Source organism: Mus caroli, unplaced genomic scaffold (assembly GCF_978045245.1).
Source record: "Mus caroli unplaced genomic scaffold, Mus_caroli_1 scaffold_10, whole genome shotgun sequence".
In the NCBI taxonomy this organism is placed as follows: domain Eukaryota; kingdom Metazoa; phylum Chordata; class Mammalia; order Rodentia; family Muridae; genus Mus; species Mus caroli.
Window position 1 is genome coordinate 96,265,378 of NW_028227265.1, and position 17,355 is coordinate 96,282,732.

At 49.4% G+C, this 17,355-nt stretch overlaps 1 protein-coding gene across 7 annotated transcripts in view; it reads left to right on the forward strand.

The window, feature by feature from the left end:
* The window catches only part of Rbpms (RNA binding protein, mRNA processing factor), a 150,678-nt gene that overhangs the window by 117,495 nt on the left and 15,828 nt on the right, over positions 1 to 17,355 (forward strand). For 3 of the 7 annotated variants that reach the window (XR_015048662.1, XM_021169581.3, XM_021169582.3), the window contains exon 6: positions 9,325 to 9,458. The exons of 3 other annotated variants lie outside the window; for them this stretch is intronic. Coding sequence is in view for 3 of the 4 variants with exons in the window: in XM_021169581.3 (XP_021025240.1) it covers positions 9,325 to 9,458 (134 nt within the window). In the remaining variant the exon portion in view is untranslated. Of the gene's footprint in view, positions 1 to 9,324; positions 9,459 to 11,956; positions 15,606 to 17,355 lie in introns of those variants that run through there. One more of the 7 variants, XM_021169579.3, reaches the window with a different exon arrangement.

The window sequence follows — 17,355 nt, forward strand, 5'->3', positions numbered from 1 at the left end:
GTTTGTCAAGCACCCCCCCAATTGTGCTGTGTCATCTCCAATTACAAGTCACTAAAGCTTCCCCAAATGGCATGAATGTTGGACACAAGGGTAGATCGCGTGCAGTGTATGAAGCAAGTGTGTTCATATTTCTCAGCTCCCTTAACACAATTTTAAAGTAGAATTTCAATCATTAATCATATCGTTTAAAGGCCTCTCTTTAAAGTCCGTCAGTATTTTCATGGCTTTTCATTAAGCACAGACAGCTAAGTCACACAGAAAACCAGTAAGTGATACCGCTTGAGCCAGTATGGTGTGGCACATGCCCTTAATTCCAGCCCTTAAGGCAGCCTCTGTGTTCCCGACATCCAGGGCTGTTAAACAGAGAAACCCTGTCTGCACAAACAGCCGTGCAGCATAGCCTTCCCAAACGTGTTCCTCACTGACCATTTCTGTTGCTGTAACCTTGCTTTGATACTAGAAAAGTTCTGTAGCTTCTCAGATAACTTTCTGTAGTTTGTGTTAATGTAGAATCCACCCCTAGAAGTAACATTGGTTAACCTACAGGATAATTTAAATACTTTTAAATCCTTTATCTCTCATGTTTTCGGTGCTGGCAGAGGAATGGGGCCTTGTGGAGAGCAGAGGTGGAGCTGAGACACTTCAGGAGATCCAAATCCCCCAAGCTAGTCTCCCGAGACAGGGGCAGGAATGGGTGGGAACACATGTTCTTGTGTGTGCCTGGGACCTTTTGACATTGAGGACACATTGGTTTCAAATGCTATTCTCTTGATTTGGCCTCTGTTTGCACTCAGATGTTTGTCTCTGTGCCCTGCATCCAGGAGGGTGGGAAGGAGGCGGATATCCTGCTGAGGGTGGGGTAAGGACTCTTACTGTTAGGAGCTCAGAGTTAGCTCAATCTCAGAATTGCCAATGCATTTCGTTTGGGCAAGCTGGTGGTTCTGTAGTTTGTTTGTTTTTGAAGCAGGGTCTTCTGCCTCTACCAGATCTTGAGATTATAGATGTGATCCACCATCCTGTCTTCACTGTACTGTGTGTGTGTGTGTGTGTGTGTGTGTACAAGCATGTATAATGTATAGAGTGTGTGAGTTTGGGTACACACATGGAGCTCACAGGACACCATAAAGTAGCTGGTTCCCACCATCTATGTTGACGTTGAAGCAAAGCCTCTCGTGTTTCCGCTGCTTCCTCGCTGTGTCCCAGGCTAGGTGGCCTGCATGCTTCCTCCCTGTGTCCCAGGCTAGGTGGCCTGCATGCTTCCTCCCTGTGTCCCAGGCTAGGTGGCCTGCATGCTTCCTCCCTGTTTCCCAGGCTAGGTGGCCTGCATGCTTCTGGGGCAGTTTCCCTGTCTCTGGGGATTATCACTGGGGTCCCAGGTGCCTGCTGTCAGATTTGGCTTTTTCTTGAGTTCTAAGGATTCACATGTGCACAGCAAGCACTTTGATGTACCAAGCCATCTTGCTGATCCTAATTACAGCGTTGATTTAAATTCCTTTGAGGATCTGGGAAAACATTACAACTTTTCAATTATTTATCTAAAATGTTTTTACTTTTACTCAAGTAGGATCTTAATGGCTGATTAATATTGCTCCTTTCTTAGCCTTTGGGAACCTACTTTCTAGTGGTGAGAAATTCATAATTCTAATTATGATAGAAAATTTATAAGCTAGGTACTGGTTTTTGTTGTGTCTCTAAAGGTAGTTACATTTTTTTGTACAAGGTGTACTAGGCACATTTTCACATGTTATTTGTTTGCTCAGAATTACTTACACAACAACAGACGATATAGTGTCAGGGTTCATACAGTACAGAGTTTGCTTTCTGGTGCTGTGATAAAACCCCACAAAGAAAAGCAGCCTGGGGCCAGGCAGTGGTGTCGCACGCCTTTAATCCCCGCATTTGGGAGGCAGAGGCAGGCATATTTCTGAGTTCAAGGCCAGCCTGGTCTATAGCATGAGTTCCAGGACAGCCAGAGCTATGCAGAAAAACCCTGTCTCAAAAAAGAAAGGAAGGAAGGAAAGGAAGAAAGGAAGGAAGGAAGGAAGGAAGGAAGGAAGGAAGGAAGGAAGGAAGGAAGGAAGGAAGGAAGGAAGGCAGCCTGAGAAGAAAGCTGCTTACTTGGTTTACCCCACCCCCATCACAGTCCATGATGAAGGGAGGTCTGGGCAGGAACCAGGAGGCAGACACCATAGAGCAGTGCTGCTTACTAGCTTGCTCTTTGTGGCTTGCTAGGACTGCTTTCTTAAACAGCTGGCCCGGGTGTGAACCGTGCCTTCCCACATCAGACGCAGCCACAGGCCAATCTGAGGTTTCTTCTTCCCAGATGATCACAACCTCTGGCAAGCTGAGCCGAGCAGATGTTCCCATGTTGCTCACGTGACATGAAACTAGTGCTTTGTGAAAACGTGGCTTCTCGTCGTCAACAGCTTGATTGCAGCTGTCTGTTGGGCTAGCATATGCTTAGGGCTGAGTTCAGTCCATGCAGGCCTGGGCATGGACTTGGCCAGAGAGAACTAGCTAGCTCTCACCACTGCATCTGCAGGCCACAGGGTGAAACAGGAAGAAAAATCTCCCCATGGAATAAACAAGAATAGAAAATTGTAGTGTCTCTGGAGGGATAGTTTTCTTCCTTCATGAGCCACCTCTCACAGAGGAAGCAGATTCTTTTAAACTATACATGCCCAGGCTGTCCCACACAGGAATGTGGCTGTCAGGAGGACTGAAGACCGGGCAGCCTTGGGCACGTGCTCAGCCAACTTCCTTTGTGGGGCTGTTGCTGTGTTAGGCAGAACCTGGAGAGGTGACTTGATGACAGCCAGGTGCCTGCTCAGGCTGAAGTAGGAGGGTGAAGCAGAAGCGTCTTTGCAGCCAGCGAAGGGCAGCGACCTCGATGTGAAGGCAAGAAAGTGCAGCGAGGGGTCTGCATGCGGTGCACAGATCTTGATTGCTCCAGTTCCACACATGCCTAGAGTGACTAGACAAGACACTGCCCTGCCTCCCTGTTTCCCCAGAATGGCAAGGGCCTGGTGCCCATGATACCTACATAGCACAGGACATAGAATGGACACAGTCAGCCTTAACTATCTAATATTATTACTGCTACCAGCATTAAATTGTTTTATTTTGTTACTATGAGTTAACGGCTGTTTGGAGACATGAAGGGAAGGGGCTTTTAAAGGGGATTGGAGAAAGGAATGTATTGTGGGGCGGCAGAGATGGATCTGAGATGAGTGTTTGCTGTGCAGACATGAGGACCTCCCAGGTTCAAGTCCCAGCACCTGCTCAGGAATTACGTGGGCCTTCCACCCCAGCTTCGTGGAGGATAGAGACAGGAGGATTGCTGCGAATTGCCGGCCACCATCATAGCTCCAATAATGATAGAGCAGAACAGTAGACATTCCCCTCTGATCCTTGGCCGCGCACGCGCACACACGCACACACACACACACACACACACACACACACCCGTATGTACGTACTGGAAATAGGAAAAGGAATTGGTCGATACATGACAGTGAATGGATCTCAGTGAGTTGGGCTTTGGTGAGTTTAGGATGTTGGGTTAGAAAGCAAAATGGTTTTATGGGTCATCATAATTAGTAACTGTTGTGAAAGAAATGGCCAAGGTCTGTGGCAGCTGGAACTGGAGCTAGCCCTGGCTTCTTGTGTGCCCAGTATTTAGTCCCGTTAGCTCACTTTACTGAACCCAGACATTTACTGTGGTGATATAATGTCCTCACTTTCGGCGACATTAGGTCAGTTTCTGGTGTATATTGGATAGGATTACAACTGATAAACTCCCAAGGGTTGCATGGGAAAATAAGATAATTTTTTTACAGTAAAAAAGTTAATAGTTTTGTCTGTAAGGTTTCCAGAAACTACCCAGAGAAGAAATACTGTCATTCTTAGAGCATATAGGATCAGGCCTTAAGTGTGAGGCTCCTTGCCGATTAACGTGCTTAGCTGAACATCCCCGTAGAGCAAGCATCTCCCCTGTAAGGCAGCTCTCTCGAGAGCATGGCTGATTGTGCTGGAACTCCTGATTCTCAGCTAGGAGGACTTGGAACCAGGCTCTGGAATAAGAGGTTTCCTTCCTCCCAATGCCCACTGTGTCTCACTAATATGAAAAGAGTGTCCTGGTAAGTCAGTCCTTAAAAGAGGGGTCACCAGCAGGATGACTCTGGGGATACTTAAACTACTCGCTGAGCTATGCGGGCGAGGTAAGGGCTTCCTGCTAATAGAAGGTGGTGGTGGTGGTGGTTGTTGTTTTGGTGCTGTTTTTTATATTTCCTCTTCTCAATTAAAAATGCTTTTCAAAGCCGGGCGTGGTGGCGCACGCCTTTAGTCCCAGCACTCGGGAGGCAGAGGCAGGCGGATTTCTGAGTTCGAGGCCAGCCTGGTCTACAAAGTGAGTGCCAGGACAGCCAGGGCTACACAGAGAAACCCTGTCTCGAAAAAACCAAAAAAAAAAAAAGCTTTTCAGCTGGTCAGTGCTGGTGCTTGCCTTTAATTCCAGCCCTAGGGAGGGAGGGAGGGGCTCTGCATTTGAGGAGAGCCTGGTCTGCACAGAGAACCCCTGTTTTGAAAAACGACAACAGAAAGCTTTTCAATGTTTACAACGTCCATGTCATGGCCATCGATTTTCCTGACTAAAATTTCATTTTCTGAAAAAGCTTTTGGAAGCCAGACACACACCTTAGATCCCAGCACTCAGGAGGCAGAGGCAGGAGGATCTCTTGAGTTCTAGGACAGCCTGGTCCCCAGAGTGAGTTCCAAGACAGCCAGGACTATACACAGACACCATCTTAAAGAACAAAAATAAATAAACAATTTTTAAAAAACAGTTCAAAAAGCTTTCTGGTTTCTAATTCTCCGTCCTTTAGTTTATTATGATAAATTGGGTGTTCTAGAAGGTAGAGCTGAAGACCACCCCTCCACCCGGCCCTTGGGGTCTCCCACCCCTGTCTATAATAGTACATAACCTGTACAGAAGCAGGTAGCGGTGGTCTGGGAAAAGTGTATGGACAGAACTCTGACTGAGAAGAGACCTGGGCTCCTGTAAATGAACTTGGAGGTTTTAGACCTTGGTGCTCTCATGCATGTTTCTCTCCTTTCTTGACCTATGATTTGTTTCCACTCTGTGGAGGCTGGATGGGGTCTGTGTCTTCATGTATTAACTGCAGACAGTTGGCTCTTTGCTAGTTCTGTTGTTGCACTTACACGCTAGAGTAAATGCTTATCCCGAGAGAGGCCCTATGATTTGCTTGGGTAGGAATGCGGTCTGAGCCTAGACCACAGGGGAAACAAGAAATCCAGGGATTTTTAGATCATCCCGGAGTGAAGGGGCCTGCACAGGGACTTTGGAAGTGGGGGTACCATGAGACCCGGTTATGTATTTTGGGGTGACAAAGACACCCTGCTCACTAATGCTCTATGAGTGGCTGAAATCAGACTGCAATGTAAGGTTGAATCAAGGCCCATGGTGACAGTCTAGGGTGCCTGCTGTCTGGGCCACCAGTCTAAGGGGCATCCTTCTAGAGTCTGGAGGGAGGGAAGCAGGGAGGCAGGTGCTTCCGACGACGTGTTTTTGTGTGTGTCATGCAGTTGAGCAGCCTTACCACGTAGAACCTTCTAGGAGGCAAAATAAATATCTGGGAAGTTCTTTGACCCTGGTTCCCTTAAAGGTTCCCCTTGAACCCCAAGCTTGCCCGCTGCCTGTTTCCACACTTGAGGTGAGCCCCAGGGCTCTCGCATAAACCCCCATCAGCGCTTTCCTTCTGTGGAGAGCTTCCAGAGTCTGCAGTCCTTGTTCCTCAGACCATACTGGAGCTTTTTAGACCACGTGTTCTTAGGTCTGGGGCTTGTTTGTATCTTTACAAGTCACCCAGAGTTGTAAAAGGAGAAAGGGTATGGGTCTGTAGGGTGAGCTATGCCTTGCAAAGAATTTGCCCAGCCTCTTGGGAGGTTTGGACCAAACCCAGATGTAAAGCTCTCCCTGCCCCCCTCCCAGTTTGCCTGCAGTGGATGCTCAAGAGGAGCTTGGCTGCCTCTGGCCTGTGTTTCATCCCCTGGCCCTTGGGCTACCCTTCTCTTCCCGACCCTGCCAGCTTGGGCAGAAGGAGGGATGGTTAGGGAAGGTGTAGTTGCTGTACTCAGGGCTCTTCCCACTCTTCGATTTAAGTGCTGTCCCCAGGGCAGGTCTGCCTCTGAAACCCTGTCTTTCTCAAGACCATATTAGCAAGCAGAAAGCCAGATACTTAGAAGGGGATGTTTTTGGAGTCTGAGCCTGTGGGGACTGCTTCCAGGTGTAGGTTGTAACCCAAGTAGCAGCAGTCTCTGGACATTTAAGGAACAGGAAATCTCTACTTGGAAGCAGTGAGAGAGGAATGCTTAGATGTGCCCAGAGGCTCACCCTAACCACACGGTAGGTACTGTGACCAGCTCAAGGGAATGAATGTCAAGTGCATCCCATTCTGCTGAGCTGCATCCAGACATACCACATAGATGTGGTAGAAGTCACATGTCAGGATGAATGTGTAGAAAGGCTTCCATTAGTGTTCAGTCAGGTCAAGATCGAGGTCTAATGCCAACAGGTCCTCATGGTCCTCCTGCCCCTCACATTTAGTTCGCTCTGTATTGTGAGTATATGGTAAACTAAGCTTCTGGAGAAATGTCGGCCGTCTCATGGCTCAGCATCTCACCACTTTATTGTTGCGCCAAGAAATAACCAGCAAATAATTTCACCCCTTCACTCTTTTGGGGGAGGGGGAGGTTTAGGCAGGGTTTCTCTGTGTAGCCCTGGCTGTCCTGGAACTCACTCTGTAGACCAGGCTGGCCTAGAACTCAGAAATACGCCTGCCCCTGCCTCCCGAGTACTGGGATTATAAGTGTGTGCCACCACGCCCGGCTTATAATGACTCATAAATGAGATGAGGCAGGATTTCTCTTTCAGAGTGTTTATGGAGCTACTAAAATTCTTACATTTACAAAATAGCTGCTGAAAATATTCCTGGGTGGTCTGAGAAAACAGCAGTGTGCTGGTAGATGTGGTGCAGGATTTTTGTTTTGTTTTGTTTTTATTTTTTCCTGCATCATCGGGCTGGGCAGTGGCTCCTCCCCCCAGCCCCTGGAGTCAGTCACTGCCCACTAATAGTGTGATTTGGGGACCACAGACTAGCTGTAGTAGTCAACAGACTAGCTGTAGTAGTCAAGCGCTCCCCTCTGCTGGCTTGTCTGCCAGTTGACAGTTTCCTGCTGTCACATCAGGCCCAATAAACTTGAGCTAGCTAGGAGTGCACCAGGTCATGAGACTCTCTTGACTTTTATAAAAGACGCAGAATGTCTTAAAATAGTCTGGTAGCTAAAATAACAATAACAACAATAATAGCTCACCATTTCTGAGCTTGGTTGGTTGTTTAAAATCCGCGGTTCCCACAAGAGCGGCTCTGATGGAAAGCGCATGTCCCCTCAGGGCAGGAAAGTCTGCGGAGCCTTCTCTCCACCCTCTCAGGGATTCCCTGAGCCTTCCTCTGTACCAACACACACCCCCGACCTTGAAGTAGATAGGTAGACTTGGTGAATTTTTTTTTTAAAGATTTATTATATGTAAGTACAGTGTAGCTGTATTCAGACACACCAGAAGAGGGCATCGGATCCCATTACAGATGGTTGTGAGCTGCCATGTGATTTCTGGGATTTGAACTCAGGACCTCTGGAAGAGCAGTCAGTGCTCTTAACCGCTGAGCCATGTCTCCAGCCAGGTGAATTTTTAAAAGTGATTAGTGGCGCTATTATTTCCCTTGCTAAATGGTTACAATTAGTTTCACACTTAGCAATTAGCATTGGTCTCTGCCACCTGGATTCTCAGCCTGTGTTCACCAGAGTTTTAACGATCTTGCTGCAAGGAGGGAGGGAGGGAGGGAAGGAGGCAGCCCTGGTCAGCCCTGGTGCTTTAGCCAGTGTTGGGATCCTTGCTGTGTCTGGAGATCACCTCTGACAGGGTTATCCATCCCCCTTGCCAGCCCAGGAGTTCTCCTGTCCCTGCAGGATTCCACCCCCCCACCCCCCACCCCGCCCCCGCCCTGTGCCGGTCTCCTGCACACTTACTTGCAGGCCGGTTGTTCCGTGGATCTGTACCCACAGCACACCCAGCATAGATAGCATTTGCTGTCCTCCGTGCCCTTCCCTAATACTGCAGGTCCTGACAAAAGCCAGCACTGCGGGGGTGGATGGAGGGTGGCTGGTTGCTTAGAGATGGCTAGAAGGGAAGTGACCCTTGCCCTCTGGTCGCACACACATCCCCTGCATTTCTGGGTCGTCCAGTGTGACAGTTACTAATGGCTTTTTACAGTCACCCTTTCCTGCCTCCCTCGGCTGTCTTGGGAAGCATCCTCAGTGTGCGTGGTTTCAGATGTTGACAGGTGAGAAAAGCAAAGACCGAGACTGCTGCTTCAGGGTCCAGCGAGTGGTCATGGGTCTGCTCATGCAGAGCTCACCGCTTTTAACAGCTTGCTCACGGATGCAGTGGGCCGCTGGGCAGTGGGCCACTGCAGGTTGACTTGAGTAGAGTCTGGGCTATGGAACTTTTAGCCCAGGCAGTCAGAACAAGCCGCTTATACACCTCCTTACTCCATCTTTCGGGAGATTCAATTGGGACATTCAGGACATTTGAGTTTGTAATGTGCTAAGTGTCCTGTGGACCCAGTATTTGGCCCTGTACTTTGAGGACAAAATGGAAAGTGCCTTATCATGGTTTATTTGGCCATAACAATACTGATACACACACACACACACACACACACACACACACACACACACGGCCTTGGAGGTCTGGCCTGTTGGGGTCCCGCCGGTAACCCATTGTTCCCTGAAAGGCACGCAGAAGGTTCTCGTGAGATGTCTCCTGCAGAGAGACTCACTCTCTCTCTCTCTCTCTCTCTCTCTCTCTCTCTCTCTTCCTTCCATTCCTCAGGGGACCATGCTCTGTTTCAGCAGGAAGTTCCCACTGTTCTTGGGTCCCCAGCTAAAGCTGGAGAGACAACACAGCTTCGAGGGCAGAGCCCAGACCCACGACCGACCTCGCTGGGCAGGCAGCAGATGCTAAACAAATTTGCTCTGTACCTAAAGTGCTTTGCTTAAAGTTTGTGGGAAGCAAAGCATCAGGTTGTGGGGGGGAGGAGAAGGAGGAAGAGGAGGAGAAGGAGGAGGGTGTTTGACCTCTGACCTCTGGCATTGATCCGGGCTCAAGGGTTGCTGGGTGTTTGTTTTCCGATGTGAACACAGCCCTGTGGTAACCTCTAACTCTCCCTTATTCTTCTCTTGCAGATGAGCTCACAGTGCCTGCACTTTACCCCAGTAGCCCTGAAGTGTGGGCCCCGTACCCTCTGTACCCAGCGGAGTTAGCGCCTGCTCTTCCTCCTCCTGCCGCTTTCACCTACCCCGCTTCACTGCATGCCCAGGTAATTTATGCCCATCGGCCACCTCTCCACTCACCCCACCACCAGCCCTTTCAGACCTGGTCCCCCAGAGCACACCATGTGACTAACACCTACCCAGCTAACAGATCCACCTCCAGGAAGTGAATGGTTTCCCTTTCCGACAAGCTGACCCCCTTCCTGGACCTCAGAGGACCATTTGACAGCCATGACCCCACCCACTGCCTGATGTCTGCCCCCAAAGGACCACCTCTCTCTTCCCTAATGATCTCACCCTCATGTCACACTCGAAGACCGAGTAGGTTTCCCTCCTTGGCTCCCAGCTAGCAAAAGGGCACCACAGGGGCATAAGGTGTGCGTGAGTGCGTGTGTCCATCCATCACATGTGGAAGGGAGGCGTATACTTGACACAGGTTTTAATGTGTGCTTGGCGTGTATGAATTAAAAGGCTTGCTCTCTTGTCCACAGGGAGCTGGGGAAGCCTAAAACATATTTTAGGAAAGACAAAAGCTTGTTCATTGCCCAGTGTATGGCAAAGGTAGCCATCTGCTGCGAGCTTCTCTTGCTTAGTTAAGAACAGTCTGAGGCATAGGAAGGTTCCTCTCCCCCCGGAGGCCGTGGTTCCCCGAGATCTGTCTCGTATGAGGATAATAATCAGAGCTGACCTTCACCCTTAGAAGTAGCCCCTCATTTGATTGGCCTGTGGAAAATGCCAGTCACTAACAAGTAAAACACTTGTACGTATTTTTCACTAATCTGCCACTCAGCCTGGCCTTTTAAAACTTGCCAGGCTATGGGGCTGGTGAGATGGCTCATCAGGCTTTCTGCCAAAGCCTGTGTTCAATCCTCAGGACCCACACGATGGAAGAGAGAACTGACTTGTGGCTGTCCTCTGCCTTCTACACGCGAATGCACACTAGAAAAATACAGTCGATCTTTTTAGCTTATCAGCCCGGTCAGGTGGGGGTATGTTTATTTTGCCTGGTATTTGTTTCCACGGCTTGGTGAAACATGTTGCACAGCACAGTCCTGATGAAGGCCCCTGTAAGCAGCCCCTGTGAGCAACCCCAAGTGCTTAGGACTGAGTGTTCTTTAAATCTGACACAGCAGTGGGTTTCTCGCCTGCATTGGCAGCTGCCCTTCTGAGCTGCTCTCCAGGGGCCTATCAGCTATATAGGAAGGCAGGAAGCCCTCAGCGCCTGTGCCACAGGCCAAAATATCCTCCCCTGGGGAAGCTACACAGCAGTGTGAGGAATGAGGAAAAACGTGCTGAAGGTGGCAGGGAGTGGCCGGGAGTGGCCGTGGTCCGGGAAACAAGCTGAAGTCAAGGACCAGACGTGCCTTTTGCTTTTCTGTGCTCTGCCCAGTATCCCTGCCTCAGTGTTTAGTAGCCGTCATAGCCAACAGATAGCAGGCAGGTGGAGGGCTAAGTTGTGACTGTCTGTCACTTAGTCCATTATATTTTTGATCTTTGTTGACAGCAAAGAGCGACTAAAAGCCCCTTTTGTGTGTGTCCCATACTTCATGTGCAGGTGGTGTGCCCCCTCTCAAAAGGAGCCACCAACAGTTGAGGCCACTAGGGGCAGGCATGTGTCATAGAACGATACAAGGTTACACATAGTCTGTAGAATCTGTGGCTTTGGGTAGTCCACAACCAAGCTGTTCACTACTGCCCTGGAGAATCAGGACCTGGCAGTGTCCAGAAAGAACGGGGATCGCTGGCTCTGGTCCTGATGTAACAGATGGACTCAGGAGTGACTGGGGAATATGGAGGGTGAAGGCTCTAACAAGGATCTCGTGGGAGAGTTAGGAAGCCTACGCCACTGAGGAAGGATGGAGAGACAGTGCAAGATTCGCTGGATCTTGGCCATGTGCCTCACTGGCTCGCATCACCTAGATGGCCCCCTTCTCTTGAGACTTACCCAGCCCGGCATCCTCTTGACTCAGCCATCAGCCTAGACTGGGTGGAACTCTGACCTGCGGTGGTGAGAGGCCTGTGTCTTGGAATCCCACCACTTCTCTGGAGTCACTTAAGAGAACATTCTTGTCGAATGTATCGGGCCAGACTGGGACTTGGAGTGACCCAGTAGAGGCTTTATAGACAGCTGGCCCAGCCTGTTGTACAATGAGGAAACGGGTCTGAGAAGATGGAAAGTTGCCCCCCCAAAGCACAGTGCTTCCACAGGTGACCAGAGCAAGTGTCACCTGTTCTTCTTACTGACTAACACAGCAGAGACTGAGCACAGCTTTTACTGGAATTTCAGAGAGGCCTCGCTCCAATGACTCCTTGGAACTTTCCCCTCTAAGTAGATGGGAAATCTGTCAGAAGAGACTCTTAGGCAAAGATGGCTTCCGAGATGCTAACTGGAGGGAGCAGAGTGGGCGGCCCCTTACTAGGCGAGTGGTGTTTTGTTCTGGAAACTTAATGTTTTGGAGAGTCTTCTAGTTTTATTTTTTATTTTTTTTATTTTTTTATTGTTGTGCTCTGTTTTGAGACATGGATTTTTTTTTTTTTCTTCTAGTGTTTCTCTCCAGAGGCAAAGCCCAACACACCTGTCTTTTGTCCACTTCTTCAGCAGATTAGATTTGTCTCTGGGAATGTGTTTGTCACATATCAACCTACTGCAGACCAGCAGAGGGAGCTCCCGTGTTGAATTTATTAGCAAGCCCCTCCCTCCCCCTTTTGCAAAAAAAAAAACCTATTTCTTGATAATATTTGAGAGATTTCAATAAAAATTTTAATCAGAGCAAAAAAAAAAATGGTCTCAAGTAGACTACAGCGTTTTTTTGGTTTTTTTGTTTTCTGTTTTCACGGTACTACAATTTTGGAGCCGAGGTATTTAATCTCTGGCTGAGGTTTGTGAGGGAGGACTAGGCCCATAGCAACTGAGTTGTATGTCCCATGGAAGCAGACTCTGAAAGAGTACCCCAGAAGACTGTGCCCAGGGCCTGGGTCTCATCGACGCTGCTGCCTGTTTCTTGAGCTCTGGAACCACCCTGAGTTTTACACTAGAAGACGCTCGTGCCAAAAAGTCATCGGACACCGGAAATTCTTGGATCCATCCGAACAAAGCTGAGGGATCTCCCTAGTGGACACATCCTCCCTGCCTTCCTGCTCTGCTCCTAAGGAAGGGAGGAGCCAAGAAACGGGACCTGCCCTTAAAAAGGAGTTGGATCCACTTCTGGTTCAGTTCTAGCCACAAGCAGCCATTTTCCGCTCTAGTTTAAAGGTCCTTCTGGGCCGTCTGATTCCGGTGGTTTTGAGCTAATGGTGGTACACACTTGTCATCCCTGGGTTTGGGAGGCAGAGACAGAAGACTCCAGAGCGCCTAGCCAGCCTATGCTTTAGTAAGATTCTTTCACAACTCCCACCTTCTCCAAATTGGATGAAGAGACAGGACAGCAAAGCACAAGTGCTGCCTTAGCATTTTGTACAGAGAATGGCATGGCTCTGTAGCCAGTGTCAGATCTCTGTCATTAGCATTTTTAAATGATTGTCTACTTTACCCTCAAGGCCATTGATGTGTAACGTTTGCAAACTACACTGTGTGAGTCACTGGGCAGCAGGGACATGTTTCATCTTCTACTTTCCGGAAGGGGAAGACGACATACAGACCCTCGGTCACTGCCTGTTCACGGTCTTTCTTGTGAATCTGCTGGTCTCACCTCACAGCAGGGGTGGAGCCCCTGTCCCCCACCCCCACTAGAGCAGCCCCAGAGCTGGGCCTGAATGATTGTCAGGGAAGGTCCTGAGGTCAGTTGTTTCAGGGGAATCCTCCCCGAGGGACAGACATTTTGTAAATTATAGCAGACTTCTTGGGGTGTGCATCTTGAGACATCCCTGGAAAAATTTTTTTAGAGGTTTAACTCCAAACAAATTGAGAGCTAGTCCACAGGAAACTGCCACAGGCAAACAAAGAACTTAGATGGACAGACAGACAGACTTCGAGGCTGTCTGGGTTACTTGCAGGTCTGTACCCATTTGTCATCAGAGCTGGGTGTTTGTTTACCCAGTAGTGTGTGACTGTCTTCTCTTTTCATTTTGATGTGTGTGGTGTGAACATATGCGAGGGCAGTCATGCAGTCTAGACTCAGTTCATTGAGAACCAGACTCTGTCTCAAGCTCAGAGCTCACTGACGCAGTGGGACTCTCTAGTTAGCTTGCTCCAGAGAATACCCTGCCTCCATCTTTCAAGGCAGACTTAAACAATACTCTGAGCCATCTACCCAGCCCCACGATAAAACTAACAAGAATTGGATTACAGGGTTTTTTTGTTTGGTTTAATTATTTCTCATCTTGCTGTCAGTCGCTACTGCCCTGTGGAGAATAGAGAACATAGACTTAAGGTTTGGGCACACAAAGTATTTCCTCAGAGCACAAGGGTTTAGGGACCCAGGGAGACTCTGGTGTCCGGTTTGGGCCCCATTGACCAAGGTTTCATACTCTGTATTGCTCATCTTCCGCTGAGCAGGTAGTAGCAAGTTCGGTGCTGTTGGCCAGTCCTGTCAAGACAGTCAAATAGGCCTTTCTGACCCCTAGAAGGAGTTTAATACCTTAGTAATATCCTTTCTCAGAAGTCAGGGAGGGGCATGGAAATTTGGGGTGTGTACTGCTATGAACCGCAGATCCCCTTTCTCAGTCCTGGCTTGTCCTTGAACACTCGCTGTTCCTCATGTCCCCCCAGGACTTCCCTAAGGGGCTGAGGGAAGACTAGGCCTTACTGAGTGTTGGCACCCCCCACCCTGCAGGTCTGTGAGCTCACAGTTGTGGAAGACACCCCCACATACTGTGACTCTCTAGTCTTCAGTGCCTGGCAGGCTTTCCCAATGGGAACTCTGGCCATCTGTGGAGGCTGGAGTTATAGGGGCCATTACACACCTCAGCTGGTCAGGCGCAGTCCTTTTTTCCTGCGGGCCCTCCTTTAGGCAGTGGTAGTGCAGGGCCATGTGCGGGTTCCAGCGCTGCCTGGCCAACCTCAGCCTTAAACATCTCAGAGCTTCAGGAACTCAGGTCTAAGAATCTTAAAGCATTAGTAATGCCTGGTGCATTGTAGTGACTTGCAGTTTGGGTTTTTATGTTGCTTATTTTCCTTTGGCTGGATTTATTTATTTATTTATTTATTTTCTTTCAGTGCTGGGGATAGAGCGTTCTAGACAAGCATTTCACCCCTGAGTTGTGTTTCAAAAACCTTCCCCTCTTCTCCCCCCACCCCCAAGTTTAGCCTTTTTTTTAAGGAATGTTTGAACTTTCTGCATAGAAAGGGACTCAGCCCAAGCTTCCCTTTCTCCTGGCTTGGTAAATGGACAAAAGCCACCTGAGACACCAAAGCCAGAAACCGGAAAAGTGACAATCAGAGAGAGATGCATTATCAGAGGACAGGTGTCTCACTGCTGCCATGTGACTGCACCACCCTGCAGTGTGCTGCCTCTTACACGATTCCCCTCCCCCACGGGCACACCAGCACACACCCACCTGTAGAAAGCCAGTCCTGGAAGGAGGCACCAGGCCACTAGGACATCCCAGAGACCTGCATGGTGCTTTTGATTGCACACAGAACCAGGGCCCTTTCCTGGCCTTCTGTCAGATAAGCTGCAGAAGAGGAAGCCCTGTGGGCTCTGGCGCCTTCTCCCACACGCTCCTTCTGCTTCCTGGCTCGGGTCATGTCTGCCACTTTGGAAGGATTGAGTAGAGCTGTGATCCGAGCCCAGGAACTCTGCTCCTGGCTAAGGAAGCCCTCTCTCTGTCCTTGTGACCTTGTCACTGTCACAGCGCTGGGATGGCGCCTGTGATCCTAGCCTTCAGGACCTAAAAGCAGGAAGGTCACACTCTAGTCAAGATCACGAGTCTCCCAAACAGAAAACCAACAGGAATGTTGTTGTTTGGTTTTTGAGGCGGGGTCTCATTCTGTGATCCAGGCCATTCTCATTTATGATCCTTTTGTTGTTGTAGAGGCCTCCTGAATGTGGGGGTCACAGGCAGACCACCACCCAAAGCTCACAAACAGGATTTTTTTTTTTTTATTAATTATTACTTTTTGTGTGTCTGTGATTGTGTGTTTGGGCACCTGTACTGTGCTGCACACCTAGAGGTCAGAGGGCAGCTTTGTGAAATCAGTTCTTTATCTCCACCTTCGAGTGAGCTCCAGGGTTTGAACTTGGGTGTTCTGGCTTTTTTTTTTTTCCTCCCCCCCCCCCCCCCCAAGCAAGCTCTCTGTTTGCTGAACCACTTAGCTAGCCCCGTGTGTGGACAGGATTCTTTTTTTAATGACAGCTGCTACCCGACCTGTTAAACCTGGTATCGTAGGCACGTGTCCTCCATCCTCCTGCCCCTCCGTTTCTTTCTGTATAAACAGAAGAACGAACATCTGTCACGTAAAGTTAATTTGAGGGGAAGAGTACCACTATGTGTGGCCTTCGGGACTCACTAAAGAGCCTCTCCGCACCTTGCCTTTGTCAGAGTGGGACCTCTAGTTACTCGAGGCTTCTCCCAGTTACCACGGTGAGTGGGAGAATCATGTAGAACAGGAACATTGGAGCAGCACCTGGTGAACGGATCCTCTGGGCTGCACTTGTTGGGGGCAGCGGGGACAGAAAGAGCAGAAGGAGTGGGCACACCGCCCCCCGAGCTCTGCCGTGAGGGCAGAGAGGCACCACATGGTCCATTGTAGATTCTAGTTGCCTCTTGAGGCTCAGGCTCCCAGGTACCCAATATGTGACTTTCGGGGTTCCACTGTGAGTTCTAGTTCAGCTTCCCTGTGCCAGGGATGCAAGGAAACTTTGTAATTACCCAACACCAAACTCCTTAAAAAGGGAATGAGAACTTTTCTCTTTGAGGAAAACAAGTTTTGACGGAGCAAAAGGAAAATTGACTCCAAATGGCATCATGTTTTATTCAGAGTATGCTGCCAGGGTGGAAGGCCAGGACCCAGTGACAGGATGGGAAAGTGGGGCACCCCAACTTTAAGCTTCATACATTGTGCACGAGCTCTGCCCGCTTGACTGAGCTCAGCGCCCAGGGACCTCTAATGGCCCTTGCTAGCAAACATAGTTAAAAATTAACAAGCTGACAAGATTAAATACGGATGATAAGCCGCCACTGTGGACCGAATCTGACGCAGAGTGTTATACGCTCGGGTGCCCTCGACCAGAGTGGCGTCCCAGCGAACTGGGAGACATTGGAGCACATTCCCCACACCTGTCTGGAAACAGGAACCTACCTTGTGTTCAGAGCAGCCTGGAGGAAGAGCTGAGACTCGGGAGAGAAAGCCCCAAGGGCTTGCTCTTGGTCCCCAATGAGTGATTGGTCTTTGAGGAGGGGGCTCATGATTCTAGGACCTGGATTGTGAGGTTCACACGCCAGTGACTGACACACAGTCATCCTGGCTAGCCATCTTTGGAGAACCAGCCATCTCCAGCTGGGACTTTTTGGTATTTTGAGATAGTGTTTGCCATGGCTTCAAGGCTGGCCTCAGACTCACAGCAATCCTCCTGCTTTAGCTAGGATTATACATATAAGCCAACTCTTGGCTATAGCCAAGAAGTTCTCACTTGGTCCTTCTCCAGCTGCTGGAACGAGTAGGATGATGGACTGATACCTTAGACCAATTCATACAAATCCCAGGAATGGAGCTCAGTCAAAAGGGATGGGCTTGCTTTGGGGTCTGTTCCATGGCCACTAGACCAGGAAGGTTGGATGCCACACTGGATTCGACCTCATCACCACTGACCAGGCCCCAAGCTGGCTTTTCTCAGCTCCATGGGTATAGCTGGCAGAGAATCAAAAGATTGTGCAGTCAGATGACCTTGGGATGCCCAGGGAATCAGTGGAACAAGTCCCTCCATATCACAGCAAAACCTGTTACACACTGCTTTGTGTCTGTCAACCCCAGGACACGGACACGGTGTGTTGCTCTCAAACTGT